The 18,356-nt window shown below is 38.0% G+C and overlaps 1 protein-coding gene across 1 annotated transcript; it reads left to right on the top strand.

Moving 5' to 3' along the window:
* Positions 1-226: 226 nt before the first annotated feature.
* LOC103770756 (alanine aminotransferase 2) lies at positions 227-14,209 on the top strand. The gene is made up of 10 exons (XM_008938033.1): positions 227-310; positions 1,405-1,513; positions 5,237-5,370; positions 7,967-8,210; positions 8,935-9,014; positions 9,568-9,704; positions 10,411-10,585; positions 11,392-11,547; positions 12,607-12,719; positions 13,905-14,209. The coding sequence occupies exons 1-10, from the start codon at positions 278-280 to the stop codon at positions 13,993-13,995; spliced, it is 1,272 nt and encodes a 423-aa protein (XP_008936281.1). The 5' UTR covers positions 227-277; the 3' UTR covers positions 13,996-14,209.
* Positions 14,210-18,356: the final 4,147 nt, after the last annotated feature.

Raw genomic sequence — 18,356 nt, 5'->3', positions numbered from 1 at the left:
GTAGCAGAAGAAAACCCCAGCCCATCATTTAAAAATGTCATAGTCAGCACCATTTCTGTAAACCATTTAAGATTTACTGGCAGTATTGTATAAGAAATTAAACACTCTGTTCTGAGATTAGGCACTGTTTAGTTACAGCCATATGACAGATACCAAAAAAGAAGAATTCTTTATCATCTACGTCAGCCCTAACAGTACAGTGTGAATTATCTCTTTTTAGGGAATCAAAAAACCTTTTACTGAAGTAATTAAAGCCAACATTGGAGATGCACATGCAATGGGACAGAGGCCAATTACCTTCCTCCGTCAGGTAAGAATATTATAAAATATTATTCTTGATTTTTCATTAGATGACCAAGAATGCCTCAAAATCTGTCTGATGTGTGTATTGGGATAAATGATTCTCCAGATGCAGTTAGACTTCAAATAGTTCCTTTGTAGAGAATTACAAATTTTGTTTTCTGAGACAAAGTCCTGTACCTTGCTTGCTGAGTGTCTTCTTTCATCACGGTAGCTTTCCTTACTTTTCAGATCTTTCCCCATCCATCCTTTCTCCTGCCACTTCTCCTATGTTATCAGTCAGCACAATCATTATCAATAATGCACTATCAAACTGGGGGGCCAGGTGATAAGATTATAAAATTGAACTATACAACAAACTGTCAACAAACTAGGAAGATCAGAGCTTCTTACAAATTATTCAGAGGTAATTAAAGAAAACAGTGGATAAACAAGAAATCCTTTCTTCCCATGACTGTGCATACACAGATTAATTCTTTAGTCCTTGTCCCACAAGACCTCTAGATTCTTTGTGTCTTAAATTCCTTCATAAGCTTAGCTCTACTAGGTCATGTTTCTACTTTTACTATGTTCTATATCACCACTTCTTTTTTAATTAAATATTTCCCAGAAATTCAAATTAGAAATAACTATATGTTATCTTGGGTAGGATTATTAGAACATGCAACTGGGACTTCAAAATTTGATCATATTTCTCAGTTACGCTCTATACTGAAACTTTTAATTGTCAATAAAGTGGTTTAGCAGTACACACAGAGTGAAGGAAGACAACATGAATAATTAAGTGTTTTAATGTGTTTGGACTATGCATAGTTTACTTGGACTCCAATCTTCACTGTCCATAATACAAATAGTTAATAATCCTATAACTAGAATCATGGAAGCAACTAGAATGTTTCTATCAGCAGAACTTGGAACCCAGTAAGATATCTTCAGTTCTGTAAGCACTGCCCTTAAAAACCAACTGCAAACTCTTCATTGTTAACTTTGGTTTCAAATCAGCTCGTATTTATGATCTTCATTTCCAAGGAAAGTTAACAGCAATATTACCAAGTTAAAATAACCATTAAGAAGTGGCCAATTTACATTTTCTTGGCACTCTAGGTAGTGGCACTGTGTACATACCCAAACCTGTTGGACAGCCCAAGTTTTCCAGAAGATGCCAAAAACCGAGCCAGGCGGATCTTGCAGGGTTGTGGAGGAAACAGCTTAGGTAAGCGTCTGCTTCAGTTGCTCCTGTTGGTGTTAGAATCAACAAAGGTAGTTTCAATATCTGCAGTGCTGAAATTGCTTAATGTTGTTTTATATAATTGCAAGTCAAATGGGAGATGGCCTAGGGCAAAATGATAGAGTTTACAGTGTTCCCTGCTGAGAAATGGGAACTAACAGGGCAAATTTTGGATGACACTTGTCACAGAAGAGGACAAGATGAGGATTACACAGTTATGGAGCCCTCACCAAAATAGCATATAGGCATAACCCTAAACAGAATGCTGAGCTTTTTCTACGAGAAAAGTGGCAGGCAGTACTAGTGAAGTTTTGTTAACTCTTCTCATGATGTGTTAATCCTGGGCTCTGACAGCTATGTGCCCTGCTCAGTCTAGGTGGGGCGTGTTCACAGTTTTATCATCTCTAGATGTTTCTCTGCCAAGGTTTCTACTGTTCCTGTAACAATGGCATTGACAATGTACATCCATCTCAGCCGATCCAGTTCACAGTCCTGTACCTTAATTTTGAACAATCAGTCCAAGTATGTTTTTCAGGATATGAACTCAGGTTATCAGGAACTGAGGTACCAAGTCGATAATGCTCTGCTGCAGAGAGGGGAAGGCTGCACAACTGAAAGGTGGTCGCTTCTTACTTAGCTGAGGGAGTTTTAACTGAAGATGTCAAACCTCTAGCTCTCCAAGATAAAATAACCCTTGAAAGAACTAAAGTTAACTTAAAGTTAACTCTGTTCTTCAACCACTGTTCTGCCAAGAGTATACTTATAATATACTTATAAATAAGTAAAAGAATTTGCATATTCCCTAGAGAGGAAATGGAAGAGACAAATTCTCTATCATCAAGCAACTGTACTGCCTGCTCATACGTGGGAAATGTGAGTAGAATTTCGACTGGAGATAGTGTTACAGCTGCTGGGTACAGCAAAGAACCTGACACACTTAATCACCTTCTTCCAGAGGGGCTAACAGTGGCATTTCAGAGCACGCATTAGGGTAACTGGCATACTTCTCCATCTTGGTGATGGTAGCGCCTATTTGCACTGCCATATTTTGAAAGTAGGTGCTGTGAAAATTAATGAAATAGACAAAATCTAAACAGTGGTCACGTTAGCAGTATCTCAGCCTTGGACTATTCCCAACAACAGAGCTTAATACAGAATGTATTTCATCTTCACCTTTTTTGCATTGATTTAATTTCTGTATGTAGAACATTAAAAATACATTTATCAAAACTGAGAGGTCCTTCTAGCTCCATGACTTACTTTCCCAGCTTACTTTGGAACATTTAATCCACAACGTACTAGTTGTCATGTGAGAGTTACTCGGGATGCATTTGAATTTTGGCTCAATCTTTCTTTCTAGTTGATTTTCAAATTCAGGGACATGGTGAGAATCCTCACAATGCTCTTGGCCCCATGCTGGAGTTAAATGAAAGGAATTCAGCCTTGCATGATATATCAGAAATATGTTGACTGCACAAAATTCCCTTTTCAGCAGAAGATCACATATTTCAAGTAATTTGTGTTAGCTCAGTAGTCACTGAGGAAGTAGGCCTGAAAGAGTTGCAATATACAAATAAGATGATAATTCTGAACACACCCTTTTAATTTCAGTGGATAAATGGAAGCTCTGAAAGTAGCTGGAGTCTGAATTTTTTTTTTTTTCATGTTACAATGTGTACCAAGAACAACTTTCCCTTTAAATTCCTGAGAACTAAACCCATTGCAGACCTTCCTGATCTACTGTACAGGTTTATGTCTTCTCTCTCCACCCTGCCTGTCTCCAGTATCATACATCAGCCCCTTCTCTTGGCCTCAGTTGCTCATCAGCCTCTCACAGCACTGCGTAAACACACAGTCTGAGCAAGTAGATGTGCAGCTCAACAGAAGTTACTCACTTTGTTGTTAGTGTGACAACTTACTGCTGTTCTCTTCATGGCTGAGGAGACTTTTGCTTTCTTGGGAAAAAGCAAAGATCAAAAACCAATTCCTCCATGTAGCTTTAAGTGCTGTGTTGTGTTCTAATAAAACTTTATTTTCAAAAAATGTGTCAATCCAATATGGAAGTGGCTTCACTACATACGACCAGGCTATTTGAAGCAGTGTACCCACATCTAGACTGGCCTATTTAAATGTATTAATTGCAAAGTTAATATGAATGTCTTGACCTCTGGATATGAACTAGAATAACCTCGCTTACAACAGATGTTCATTTGGCAAAACCAAACTCCTAGTATTATGAGTCTTGCTGCTCCCAGACCACATATGAAGGCTCAGCTTCTCATGTGTTCAAATACTCTGGGATTCCTGTGCTATCGCTTACTTTGCATGTGGGATAACTGGCATATCTTTCCAGGCAGTTGAGAAATTTACCTCTCTCCTATGTATAAAAGTATGTAATACATGCACATGGAACTTTTTGGGTTTGGTTTATTTATTTGCATCCCACAGTGCAAGGAGATGGTTTCTAGTCAAAGCTATCAACTGAGTACAATTAAGTGTAGGAGACCTGGAAATTGAATTCAGGCCTTCTGTATATCCTCACTGAGTCATGGGACCCAGACCTCAATGGAGCACAAGACAAAATGACAGCTTAGGCTTGTTCTCCTACTTTAACAGCAGCTTCCTAGCTGTGGGCAAAGACCCATATATAGACCAAATGTAACTTTTACTCCTGTAAAAGTAAACATTTAGGACATCAGGGAACTTTGTGTCCTGAATTACGATTTTGTGCCATACAATTGTGCAGTACTTGCAAAGGTCCTTTGTCTTTATAAATTATGCTTTCATAGAACTCTTATCGGGCAGACTACTAGCGTATAACTGAGTGATGAGAGTTAAGTCAGGCACAATTATTCCACTCCACCCAACAAGCAAAGAAGATTTTGCAGCTTCATGACAATGTTCTAATTTAGATATACACTTGTCACTTCACTGTCCATCAGTCTTAGGCTTTGTAGCTTGAATCCATTCCTCACCTTGGTTTAGGCTTATTTTTACTCTTTATTTGTTGCACATTCTCAGCAATGATGCACACGGGCATCTCAAATCTTACTTTCAGATTATCAGTTGTGTCCTGTAAACTGTCCATGAGGCTTATAGATTGGTGTGGTCTTGGATGTTTCTGCTGCAAGTGACTGGAAAGTGGTTGTGGGAGATGCTGTGGGAGGAGACAGAGCGAGTTTAGGATTTTTTGGGTTTCAGATTGTGGAAGAAAATGGTATTATATTATTTTCATATTGGAAATAGAAATCTTATTTTTGTCATGGATTTGAAGAAGTTATTTTCCTTTCTATTGCACATACTACCTCTGTTCCTTATTCCCATTACTTAAATAGGTGGTGTTTGACATTCTGAAGTGGTTTTCAACATAAAGAAAGCAACTGGGCGATAGTCAAAATGGGATTGCTGTCACATTTTGCAAAGTAGCCTTTAAATCCTACTTTTTACAAAGCCAGCACATTATTTTTTCTTTTATTTTAGCAATACATATTGTATTTGTCCAATTCCAAATTAATTATTTTCCTCTATGAACAAACCAACTCCCTTTCCTACTCCTTGAAAAGGAAAAAAAACAATCCTGGGGATACAGAGCCCCTACCAGATACCTACAAACTATTTCATACAATGCTAGCTCAGGAGTTTCGCTAGCAAACAGAAAATTTCATGTTCATTGCACTAAATTCTCACCTCACGCTCTATTTTTCACAGGATCTTACAGTGCCAGTCAAGGTATAAATTGCATCCGTGAAGATGTTGCTTCATATATTAAAAGAAGAGATGGTGGGGTTCCTGCAGATCCAGATAACATATATCTTACCACTGGGGCAAGTGATGGTATTGCTGTAAGTGTTAAAATGAAACCTGTCTTCTCTTGGCATGAACTAAAATTTATATTACCATTGGAAATACAGATCTCTGTTGAATGTCTGGTCTTACAAACTCCTGGGATTTTGATCTGATACAAAACTCACATTAAATGGATCTTCCAATTATACTCATTTATGTGGACATGAGATGCCAGCTAAGAAACAGGCATATGGAGACAAAGTCTTTTAATATACATTAAGCTGTATCACTGTAAATGTAGTATAAAATACATAGGTGCCTAAATATAAATTAAGGAGATTCAGATCATTTGTAGTAAATAATGGTGTCCTCAGTGGTTAAGATACATAAGCACTGAAGATTAGAATGTATGAATCAGTAGCAGAGAGAAGAGGGAATGACCTTGGAGGTAAGAAGTCTCTACAGTTCTGCTTAGAAAACTCTCTGTTAGTGCAGATTAATGCAAGTGAAAATCCCAAAGATCTATTTCAGTAGCCAGTTTGTTTGGGAAGTCTTCTGCTGACTGCTTGCCCAATATAGAATGAAATTATAATTAATGGGCAGACCAGCAGCCGAGCACCTCCCTCTGCTCACACATCATACACCAAAGATCCAAGGTGCCAGAAAACCAGAGGAAGGAACAAGTCAAGCCACTCACCCACCACAGTGGACATGAAGAAGGGAGCAGGCTGGGCAAGGAGCCAAGCCATGGGCAATGGTAGCAACCAGACCATGAGCCCAGTTATAGAGTAGCATCTTAGAGACAGCTTCATGTTCTGGCCTCACCACCCTGGGAACTCCACTTGCCATGAAGAGTCTGGGAGCCCTTTTAATAACCAGAATCCACACACAGCACACCCACTGTGTAAACCAACCTCCCAACTTCACTATAAGCAGAGTTACGTCTCATAGAGGTGGCTTATTGCCCCGCCTCCAAGGTAATGTGGAAGACAGGGGCAACTGGTGGTGATATCCTAATTGGTTCTCACCCAAGGCCGGCCAGACCCTGGGTGAAAACCGATCAGGAAGGACTTTATTGCCTGGTTTTGGACATCATCCATATGCCAACCCTTGTTTAGGGCTGGGGGTTTAACCCCAGCACTTCAGGAAGATCTTCAGGGTTTGGCTTCAACCGAGGTTCAAAGATGGTCCTTAGTTAAGACAAGAATAACTGTATTAGATTTCTCCTTTACACAAACACATTTACTGGTACTACAACCACCAGTCATTCTTTGTTTTTATTAAGGCAGCTTTTTATAGCTTGTTTGTAAAAGTTTTTTTAAATAAATGACATCTAGTGGCAGAAATCAAAATGACAGGAACAGTTGTTCAGGTGTTTTCAGTGAATTAGCTTTCCAGAGTTTATGATGCCAAGTGTTGTACTGGCAACTTGTCAGGAATGGCAGTGTAGCATATCAAATCCATACCATGCTTATTTGATTTCACCAGTGATGAAAACTCAGCAGTACAATCAGTCTCATTATTTGGCACTTCCAAGGATAAAACAACTATTGTTTCATAGCTTGGAGGACAGAGGGTGTTAAAGAGTTTCTTACTTTGCATTTTGTCATGATTATACATTTTGCATACTTAGTATTTTTAAACTAGTGGTGGGTACAAAATTATGTTGATTATAAATCATTAGCTTAGCAGCTGACTTAGTATGTGGTGAGAGGCACAGAAAGTCAGATTTTGTTCTAGAACCAATGAGAAATGAGGATACCGCTGAGATATTTCTGCTCTTACACTACTAATGACATGTTGATAAGGATGCCTGCTTTGATTGCACCTGTACTTCAGAACTCTCCCTTGATTATAAAGGCAAGGAATCTCTCCACTTCCTGCACCAAATGCACTCTCCTACTTAACTCACATGGAAAAAACCTACACATAGAACCCACACAAACACATGGCCATTGGACACAGGCAAATCCTCTGGACTGACTTTAGCATAAGTATGACATTTCTGTCCGAATCTTGTGGGCATAAACTACATTTGATACATTAGACTTCCATCCCAAGGCACATGTAGACTTTTGGGCTCAGAATTCTGTTACTTGAAAATGAAACCATAATGCAAGACCCTAGCTTTGTTCCCACCTGGCCACAATTGCTTGCAATCAACAACAGGTCTCTCTGCTCCAGAGGAGAACCTCCACAGGCCCCAGTTCTAATTTCTAGTTTTATTTATTGGCCTCTTGTGTTTAAGGAGATAAAATGAGTGGAAGGCAGCAAGCAACAACTAGCTGAGCCTCCTTTTCTTACAACTGGGCACAGCAGAAAAATCATGATCTTGATATTCCTGTTTCAAACTTTCCCTCTAGCTTTGTGCTCAGAACGTTTTTCCTAAATTTTGCAGTTGATCAGACATGATCTTTAGAAGCCCTGACATGCAGAAGAATTCCATTATGCTGAGTTAGACCATTCTCACTCAGCCAGTAATTAACTGGAAACAAATAAATGCCCTTTGATATGAGAAAATGACTGTATGCTTCTAGAATTAGAAATCTACCTAACTCTAGAATTTTTAAGAAGGAAGACCAGGAACTCCTTGTAGAGTACACTATTAATTCTAGTTCATGACTCTTTTTTCAATTCCTACTTTTTCCTCAGACAATTTTAAAGATCCTGGTCTCAGGAGGTGGAAGATCCCGAACAGGAGTGATGATCCCTATACCACAATATCCTTTATATTCAGCAGCCATATCTGAACTAGATGCTATCCAAGTGAACTACTATTTGGATGAAGAAAATTGCTGGGCCCTAGATGTTAATGAACTTCGTCGTTCCTTGAATGAAGCTAAGGCGTACTGCAATCCAAAAGTCCTCTGCATCATCAACCCTGGAAATCCCACAGGTCTGTAGCAATTTTGTTTAATGAATGAGGTTTTAGACAAAATTTTTTAAAAAATTTTTCACCCATTTGATAAATCCTAAATACATATCAAATATGTAAAGCTGAGTTCTAGAGATCAGTGCCCTAAGTAGGACTATTTCATGCTTTCAAAAACATTTTCAGTATCATAGAACTCCAGGGATTTGGGAAGAGAGGAGGGAGCAGGTTCACTTCACTAGATCCCATTTGAAGTGGCGTCCATTGAACTTTTGCAGACTTGTGGAATGACATTCAGTCACTTCTGGTCTTTATCAAAGATCTTGTCTCTGACAGCATGTAGCTTCTTGATTCAGAGATGATGACTAGAGACACACTCTGAACTCAGTGGCAACTGCTGCCTCCCTCAGAAGAATTGTTTTTTGCATGTTTGAGGTTGATTAGTGAGAAACTAGCTCCCACTTAATCATCATACGATGAGTTATAAAGAGTACTGTTAATAAGTTATTGATTGATTACTGTATCTCACATTCTTTTCTTGAGATGGACTAAGTTACCTTGAAGCATAATTCCTCCAAAAATGTTCCTTAATTTCACACTTTGTGAATTGAATTCTAATATTCAATAGCACTTTTCTGAGACAGATAAATTTTATTGAAAATCTAGTAGTCTAACTAGGTTTGGTGACAAGATTTGGTTTTGTATATGCTCCAGTAACTTTCTTCTTGCTTTAAAAATTAAACTATAGGACAGGTGCAAAACAGAAAGTGCATTGAAGATGTGATACACTTTGCCTGGGAAGAGAAACTTTTTCTTCTGGCTGATGAGGTAATGGAATTTTATGTTCTCTCAAAAGCACAGCGAGGAGTACATGCGAGGCATAATTTTGTTTCATGTGTGGTATTTCTATTTTTTAAGTACAGGGAACAGATTCTCTGTTATCAGATAAAGATATGAACAAACATGCAAGATTCTTAATATCAGAGGATTAATATGAGACATGGTTTGATCTGGATTTGAAGTACAGAGAAAGTGTAGGGGATGCAGGCAAAGAGACACAAGGAGGAACTTTGCTGGAACTGACCTGAAAACCTCTGTGATACTCGGTCCAATTCAAATGAAGGAAACAGAAGGAAATCCATTTAAACATACAAGTAAAGGTTAAATTATACAAAGTAGCTCATTGTTCTTCTGAAGGTTAAACTAATAACTATGGCCACATAAGATAAAATATATCATTATTGTAACTATTATTTAACAAAGAACCTTGTGTCTTCTCATAGCTTTGAGTGCTGCTTCAGTTCAGATCTGTCTCTCTCAAAGGCCATCTTTTATCCTTAGTTGGGGGAACAGAGCACATTAATGTCTTCTGACTGTTCAGGTTTACCAGGACAATGTGTACTCTGAAGGATGCCAGTTCCATTCTTTCAAAAAGATTCTGTATGAGATGGGACCCGAGTACTATAACACTGTTGAGCTGGCCTCTTTTCACTCCACCTCTAAGGGATACATGGGCGAGTAAGTCTGCTTTAGTTTTGTTTGTTTGTTTGTTTTTATTATTATTTCATCTTCCTCATTAATCTGGTTGGACAGCCATTTCATGTTAGTGACCTGAAGGTAATCCACTATCTTCTATTAATTGTAACTAAAAACTATTAATAAAATGAAAACAAGCATTAAAGAACAGAGTAATGGATTAGCTTAGTGGTTTTGAAAGTGCTGCATAATACATGTATCTATTTCAGACACTTTGTCCCTCAGTTCCGCAAAGGTGAAATCCTACAGTCCTAAACTGGACCTGCGATAAAGGAAAATATTCTCTCCAATATTCAAGGGAAACAGCTCAAGAGTTGCTGAGACATTGGCTATTACAAATGTTTGGGTTTGGTTGTTTTGGGGAGGAAGAGACAGGGGGAAAAGAATTTTCTGATTAAATGAACGCTGCTACAGCCATATGCTCTTGTTCTGAAGAACAAACAATCCAAGTTAATTGTTAACTTGCCTAACAGGGAAGCTGCATGTACACGATTTTCTCCGTATAGGATAGCATGGCTTAGAGTTCCATCTTAAGACCTTATCAGTATAGCAGCCGTTTCAACAACCCGTATGTTATATATTGTAAGATACTCATTAATTGTCTTTCCACATCTGCAGTTATTTTCATTGTTTTCCAGTATTTATACACTTGAGGTTAACTGATCTTTTCTGTTCACTTTAATCACAGATGTGGCTACAGAGGAGGTTACATGGAGGTCATTAACTTGCACCCAGAAATTAAAGGACAGCTTGTTAAGCTACTTTCTGTTCGCCTTTGTCCTCCAGTCTCAGGGCAAGCAGCAATGGATATTGTAGTGAATCCGCCGGTCCCTGGAGAAGAATCTTATTCGCAGTTCATAAAGGTCAGCAACAACACGCTTGCTCTTAACTCCTGCATTTCCTAAACCTATCCTAGATAGAGTGAACTCAAAAAACCCAGACTGCTTTCCTTTCTTCTTGGACAATCCTGTAATAGCACCAATTTACAGAACTGTGCAAAGTATTTTAAATTAACTTAGTATGACTACCTTTAAAAATATTTTTTATTCGTGTTATGGTTCCTTTGTTTAGTAGCCAAAAAAAAGCTAATGCGGCACTATCGAATCAGCTATCTTGCTGATAAATGTAACTTTTCTCCTGTGTTTAGCATGACAGAGTAATTACTAATTAAGATTTGCTTTTACTAAAATCAAAACAGGAATGCAAGTTCAAATAGAGTTATAAAATCAGCCTTGTTCTTAGGTACCCACTGCCTCTATATACTGAACAACATGTGTTAAAGTACACATACAGTTTCTCACTTTTGAAAATGAAACTGAATGTGGGTTATAGAGTATTGAGTCAGACCAAAGGTTCAGCTAACACAGTCTCTAAAAAGAGTCAGGAGCTGATGCTCAGAAGGAAGAGTATAAGAAGGGGGTGTGCAGATATAGAGACTTCTGCAGATTATTGTCTATCTACAACACCTTTTAGTTGTATCCTGCTAATAGCTTTTTGCACTGCTGTCTTTAAGAGCGTGACTGGAATTTGGAACATCATTTGCTCTAATAGCTCAGCAAAGCCCTATAAGTGCTTAATTCAGGGGAGGCTTCCTGAAGCATTGTAGTTTTCTCTGATGTTTTTATTGCCATTTCAAAAATGTAAAACTGAACACTTTCCTTTTAAACAGGAGAAGGAGTCTGTTTTGAACAATCTTGCCAAAAAAGCCAAACTAACAGAAGACATGTTTAATAAGGTCCCAGGAATTCACTGCAATCCACTTCAGGGAGCTATGTATGCTTTCCCACGGATTTTTATTCCTTCCAAAGCCATTGAGGAAGCAAAGGTCAGTCATTTTTACCCAAATTCATCTTAAGGTTCACAGACTTGTCCCTGCCACTTCTAATGACAAATTTTTATTCCAGAGATAGAGTAAGCTAATGAAGTTATGAAAGCAGTACCTCATTGACTACATATGATTTTAAATACAACATGACCTTTATTTTAAGAGAGGAAAACAAATTTCATCCAAGTGGTGAGGCTTCCAGGCTGAGAATGTTACCCAAGGAGGATAGGGTTAAATAGATTAAGTCATAGAGCGGGCAAGTAGCTGGACCTTTGCAAATTCTAAATTGCTGCCCATGCCTGGGTCAGGCACACCAGCCTGTGCACCGCGGATTGTGAGCGCCAAGGTGCTACTGATCCTGCAAAAGGCTTCAGCAAGTCTGGGAAAGAGGGAGGGAGATTTTAAAATAAATTTTACTTTTGTACGATTCCTTTTTGTATTTGGGTCAGTAAGCTGTATTACTAGATGTCAAGTCATTTTGTTCCTAACTAGAACTCTATTAGCTAACATGTAATATTAATTTTTAAAAGGAATTTTATCAGCATAGCTGAGGACACAAATAGGGTTGTTTTCCAGCTGATTATTTGGTTAGGCATATAACCTGCATGTATTTAAGAACTTCTATAGTTATTAATCAAAGTATTTTCTAGTCAGCAGATAATTCAGGAGAAAAAAAAATAGTAACTGCCAACAGAACTGGAACACACAGCTCTCAAATTAATTTCATCTTGTCAAATGTCAATGGCTTAGATTTTTCTAAGTACAGCTTTGCAACTTTTGACAAAAAGTTACAAGCAAGTCAAGGAGAAAACCAAAATACCTCAAACCTTTCATTTGAAGTGAGTGCTTTATGTAGGTTCTTCAGCCATGTTCCTCCATGAAGTATTGTTATTTAATTCACAGTGTGAATTGTCCTGTTAGCAATTTTCTTTGTCTTTTTATTGAAAATAATAAGAAGCTAATAATGTAAGATAAGGTTTCAGGAAGAAAGGCAATCATGAACATCTATATATTTGGAGTATTTTGACTTTGATAATTCCAAAGCATCCATTGTTTTAGACTCATAAAATGGCACCTGATATGTTCTACTGCATGAAACTTCTGGAAGAGACTGGAATATGTGTTGTACCTGGAAGTGGATTCGGCCAAAGAGAAGGAAGCTACCATTTCAGGTACAGTTTCTGTTTGTTTAAAATCAAATGAAGCATAACTAGCTAAGTAGTACCCCAGTGCTTTCTCTTCTGATTAAATATAAGGATTTTTATTTCAATTTATGTTGTCTCACTTTCTATAGGACATTTTCTGTGGACTAACAGCTAGGTCAAAGACCTGATCTGCTAGATGAGCTATTCAGGTTTTTACAGGTTTTTTCACAGCTTGCTGACATAGTTTTATTCTATTTTTAGATTCTGACATTTGAAATGCCTTCTCCACAAATACAAACAATAGTAATAAGTTGTACTCTAAAGGTGGCTAAGGCATTACAAAAACTGCCCTGCTTTCTTCTGGTGAGACGGGAGGATTAAACAGTGTTTCCATACAGAGAGACTGTATAAAAGATGCAGTATCTTCCCTATAAATCTGCTCCTTAAACACGCTGAATAACTCTTCACTTTACCAAAACAAGATGGACTTCTAGTATCTTCTAATATCAAAACTGTGAACATAAAGTCTGCTGCTTTTCCTTCCAGTACAGTTGATAGCTAGAATTTATCATGGAATTTAGCCTTGTTCAGTCTGAAGCAATGTAACAGAGGCCTTTAGCCATGAGAGTTCTGCAGCACTGAATAGGTGCCTGTGTACATGCAGCTCCAGAGAAAAGCTACTGTGAGTCCCTTCCTGTACCAGTGTTGGAAAAATGTTTTGTTCTCTAGTCTTACATACATACACAACATGATTTTCAGATTATGCAAAAGAAGAAAAAAAGGGACTAAAAACCGCAGTGTGGGACGTTGCATTGTTTTAATGCTTATGAATTAAGTTTTCAACTGAAAAAGAAATGTACATTTACTCTGCCTGCCCTTAAACCTCAAAAAACTAGGTATAATTTGGCATAACTGCCCCAAAAATGGAAACTGAGTTGCTGTTCTTACTGACAACCTGCTTTATCACTTAACTGAAAATAATAATTCTGGAATTCCTATATATTAAGCAATTGAAACAAATTGCTCTAGTTTAATAGTATAGTTCAATTAAAGCATAAATGCAGAAGATAAGAGAACCACATCAAAACAGATATTAAAATTAACACATTACTAGCTATGCCCTGAGATTAATCAAAATCTGTGCAAAGATCACAGTTTTTTTTGAAGATAATATGGGTTGTTTTTTTTCTTCCTTTAAATATTATTTTTCAGAATGACCATTCTTCCTCCAGTAGAGAAGCTGAAGATCTTACTGGAGAAAGTTAAAGACTTCCACATAAAGTTTCTTGAAAAATATGCATGAAACTACTGTGGCTTTTTCCCTTCATCTCCTCCACTTCCAAGCTGAATCCAGAAAATTAACAAAGATGTGCTAAGAATGTGCTGTTCATCTAATTTAACTAAATTCAAAATAGATAGAACCAATCTTGGATACTGCTACAACTTATTTGAATATTAAATTTAACATCTAGTATAGAAGACATTGTTATACCAACTTTTTTTTTTAAGGGGAAGAGGAGAACGTGAAGAAAGTGGTGAGATGAAAGAGTCAGTAAATGATTTGTGCCTTGCTTTTGACTCAATAGGTTGGGAGAGTTGCTCATTAAGACTACTGTTGTGTGGGATTTTTCTTTACAAAACAGAAATGCCAAGAGCAGTTGTTTAGCTGGAAACATGTTTCCATCTTAAAATTCTACCAAACAAAAATTCCAAAGCCTACACCACAGGTATTGTTTGGTTTATTGTTTTTGTTGCTTTAAGTATGAAGTCTTCTCCAAATCTGATAAAGCGTTTAGGAACAGTGTCCTTATTTAAAAAAAAAAAACAAAAAACAAACCAACAACAAAATCTTTGGCAGATGTGTGCAGATACCTTTGAACTTCTGTTAAAAAGAAATCCTGCCATCACAGCACAATCTGAGTGGAATATACAGGTTGTTCAGAGGAGTGAACATGGTGTCTGCTTAAACCCTAATTTTATAAAATTGAAACATGAGGAACATTAGCTTCTTATTCATATGCTATTCAACATATTATCCCAGCATAAGATCAAAGCACTGAACACGTCCTCTCAGAACAGCTCCAGGAGTCTCCTGTTATGCATCTTTCATAGACATGGAACAGTGAGATGCTGTTTCAAAGCAGCCGTGAGTGCTGTCCCTTCTTTCACGCAGGGTACAGCACAACGCTGTTTCAGAACTGCTTTATCTGTGGAGAACATCTGCTTGGAAGCACGTGGCTGAGAGACCCATTAACTGGCTAAAACTCAGCTTGAACTGGCAAGGACTAACAAATGTTGCTACCAGAAGAAATGATGGGGTAGTTTCTAATGAAGGAAGAGATATTTAAAGAATGTCTTGCACCAAGCATAAAGCTAACGATAGTACAGCTCACTCTTAAATCTTCTGCAGTCATACCGTTGGCTGAATGATCCTGAGCACTTGTTAAAACCCAACTAAACCAGGTTGCTATCTAAGAGCAAGCTGTATTACTCTTATCAATCCCTACACAACAAAAGGCTTCTGTTTCTCTAGAGTTGGAAGCTGGACACCTTCTGCTAGCACTGATAAAGGACTGAAGGAACATAGCTTCCAGTATTCAGCCGTGAAAGCATTAGCATTTTTCAGGCTTAGGCTCAGCATTTATCAAATTTATTCATTAAGAATATCTCATTTAATCTAGTAATTAACTTCAAGTTATTATTTATAATTAAATTCATTTGAATGTCTACTAGCACTTTGTTAGGCTGCCTTTGTAGCTGTTCCAATATCCTATGCTGATCCAGGCTCCTAAAGCCAAGGGCTAAAGAATCACCATATGGATAAAGCACGTGCCAACCTATCACGTGTGGAAGACAAAAGATGTTGCAAATAATTGTCCTTGCAACAGCAGCTACTAGTTTATGACAAGGCACGAGCAGTTTGTGTGCTTTTCACAGTTCCTAACTGAAGTCTGTGAGAATAACCTAGTGCTTCTCACTCACCTACCAGTGGTCACAAGTTCATCAATGAAAATGGCACGCTGCTACACAGTTACTATGCAGGCTCGGAGAAAAAAATTAGACTTTTATCCTTGGAGAAATGGACTTCTTGGAGGACAGCAGACTGAGGAGACTTACGTTGCTACTATCCATTAGGACATACAACCTTCTCTCTGTTACCACTTTCCACTTGGCATCCTTAATGTGCACTAACAAAACATATCCAGAAAGCAAAACCATAGTAAGAGGTCAGAATATTGATGTAAAAATAAGACAAACAGCACTTTCCAATTCTGGGAATGTGTCCAAATCGGATCTGGCTTTGGACTTGTAATGCAGTGTAGGTTGAAGCTAAGATCTAACAACAGGAGTTAGAATATTTTTTATATTTTTGTAACTACAACTTTTTCATGGGGTAGTATTTGTAATCTAATAAGTCAATAGATTTTATATTTGCCTTGCATTTGCACCTGATACTTCTGGAAAAATGTAAAGGTTTACAAGTTTCTAATGATAATTTACAGGTGTGAAAGGCTTTTTGTTTTGTCAGGACAGCAATTCTTACACTTTTAAATCAAAATACAATAGCATAAACTGAGTTTTTTTCTAAACATTCTATTATGGTGCCTTTTATGTTTCTGACATTATAAGGGATAACAATTTGTTCTTGATGCATCTCATATGGAAGGGTGGTGATTTCTATTGTCCATCCACAATATTTGTATGTACTGTGATAAGGTTAATGTGCATTTTTGTGGAACAATCCTGTAAAGCTAAGAAAAGAGACTTATTTTCAATGTCTTTGAAATATTTCATTAATAACAGACTATCCTTACTTTCAAATGCATGCTTCTAGGTTTGATTTTCCTACAGGTGCTCCTTATAATGGTACTTCAGATGTATGAGACTTCCAAATAATAAAGCACATGTTAAAAAAAAAGGTGCTAGTTCTCCATTTCCTGTGTCATCGAAGCAACACTTGCGGGATTTCACTATGAGGCATTTAACTTCATGTTCAAACTAGTGTTTAATCCATGTACGAGATCATTTATTTCTGCATCACTCCAATTTATAGGCTTGCAATTTGTCAAAATTCTTACAACAAAACTATTTCCTACCAATGCAGAACTGTACATAGAGATGGTCTTACGCATGTTTTATGGTCATAATTAGTATTTTTATGTAAATGCAAGCCAGAATTCTTTCAGTTAAAGCTGATCAACAGTGGCCTCAAAGCTCTGGGGGAGTGGTTTGTTTGGTATTGTCAGTTCTTTTCTTTTTTAAAAATTTCTTACACAGCTTGTATGAGATTAAATTCACAGAGCAACACAATCTTGTCTTCTTGCAGTCACACCTCAGAATGTCTTTAACAGTGTTCAGTAATGCAAAAGAAAATTAAATTTAGGAAAAGGGAAGCTACTCCTGTTTCCCTAAACAAAGATGCATATGCCAGCACTACTAAAAAATTGAAACAAAACCAGGCTGCTCTTTTCTTTGTATCAAGTATTTGAGTGTTTTCTGGAGCAGAAACGTTTACCTGTTGGGGGTGGGGGGTAGGTGGGGGAGGTTGTTTGTTGTCCAAACAAGAACATGGTCTGATATAAAATGGCTATATTATGAATTGTCAGATTTTTTACAGCTTTTTTTTGAGTGATGTAGGCTGTCCCACCTGGACCAGTAGATAAGGATACTGTGTTAGCTGTATATAGTACCGAAAAAACTACTAACTGCAGAGAAATTGCAACATCAACTACACTGTGTGAAAACCACTGTTTTAAACCATGATCTTTTTAAACTTTTTACACAGCTCCTTGGTCAATAAAGAATAAATAAAAATACCTTTTGTATTTGTACGAAATCCAAGGTACTCATAGCTCTGGTGTGATTTTTTTATTTGGATGGAGGTAAGATGGTAAGTTTCTGCAAGGAAGTCTACTGTTAAGCATATGGTTTTGAATGTTTTTATACTTTCAATGCTACCTGTAGTCATGCCTTTCTAATCACAGAATGGTAGGGGGTAGAATGGACCTCTGGAGATCATCTAGTCCAACTTCCCTACTACAGTAGGTTCATCTAGAGCACGTTGCACAGGAATGTGTCCAGGGAGGTTTTAGCTATCTCCAGATGAGATAATTTTCTACATTTTTACATGTTTACTAAATACCTGATTAGAATTTACACAACCTGTAACCATTTGCATCAGGCAGAACAGGTTATTTGCTTTAGTAGCTTTGAAGCACTGCATATTCTGCACACCAAACACCACTACAATAGCTAAACCCAAACCTCAGCTCTAAAACACGATCCTTCCTACACTGCAAAAAGGTTTCCCAGTATTTGTGCAAGCTCTGGCAGCACAACCGCTGCCCACTCCCCGTCCCAGACCCTGCGTTCAACACTCTCCGGGGCCAGTTACTACTTACCCCCGGGCTGACAGCAGTCACCTGCCCGACCGCAGCTCCTCATCTGCCAGGGTCAGCAGCGCCCGCTTCAAAGCGATTAACAGGAAAATACAATTATTTTTGTTCCACTGGGACAAGGCGCGTGTGCGCGTGGAAACCCGCGCAGCTCCCGTCAGGACGCGAGGGCTTCGGCTCTGGGACACCGAGGCGGGAGACACCCAGGTTTCCCACCCTCACCGCTCCCCTCACCTCCTTCCCTCCCTTCTGACGGGCGAGGCCAAAG

The sequence above is a fragment of the Merops nubicus genome, unplaced genomic scaffold, assembly GCF_000691845.1.
Source record: "Merops nubicus isolate BGI_N331 unplaced genomic scaffold, ASM69184v1 scaffold23940, whole genome shotgun sequence".
NCBI classification, from domain to species: Eukaryota; Metazoa; Chordata; class Aves; order Coraciiformes; family Meropidae; genus Merops; species Merops nubicus.
Note: the sequence above shows the minus strand (reverse complement) of the source record. Positions and strands in the feature narration are given on the sequence as shown.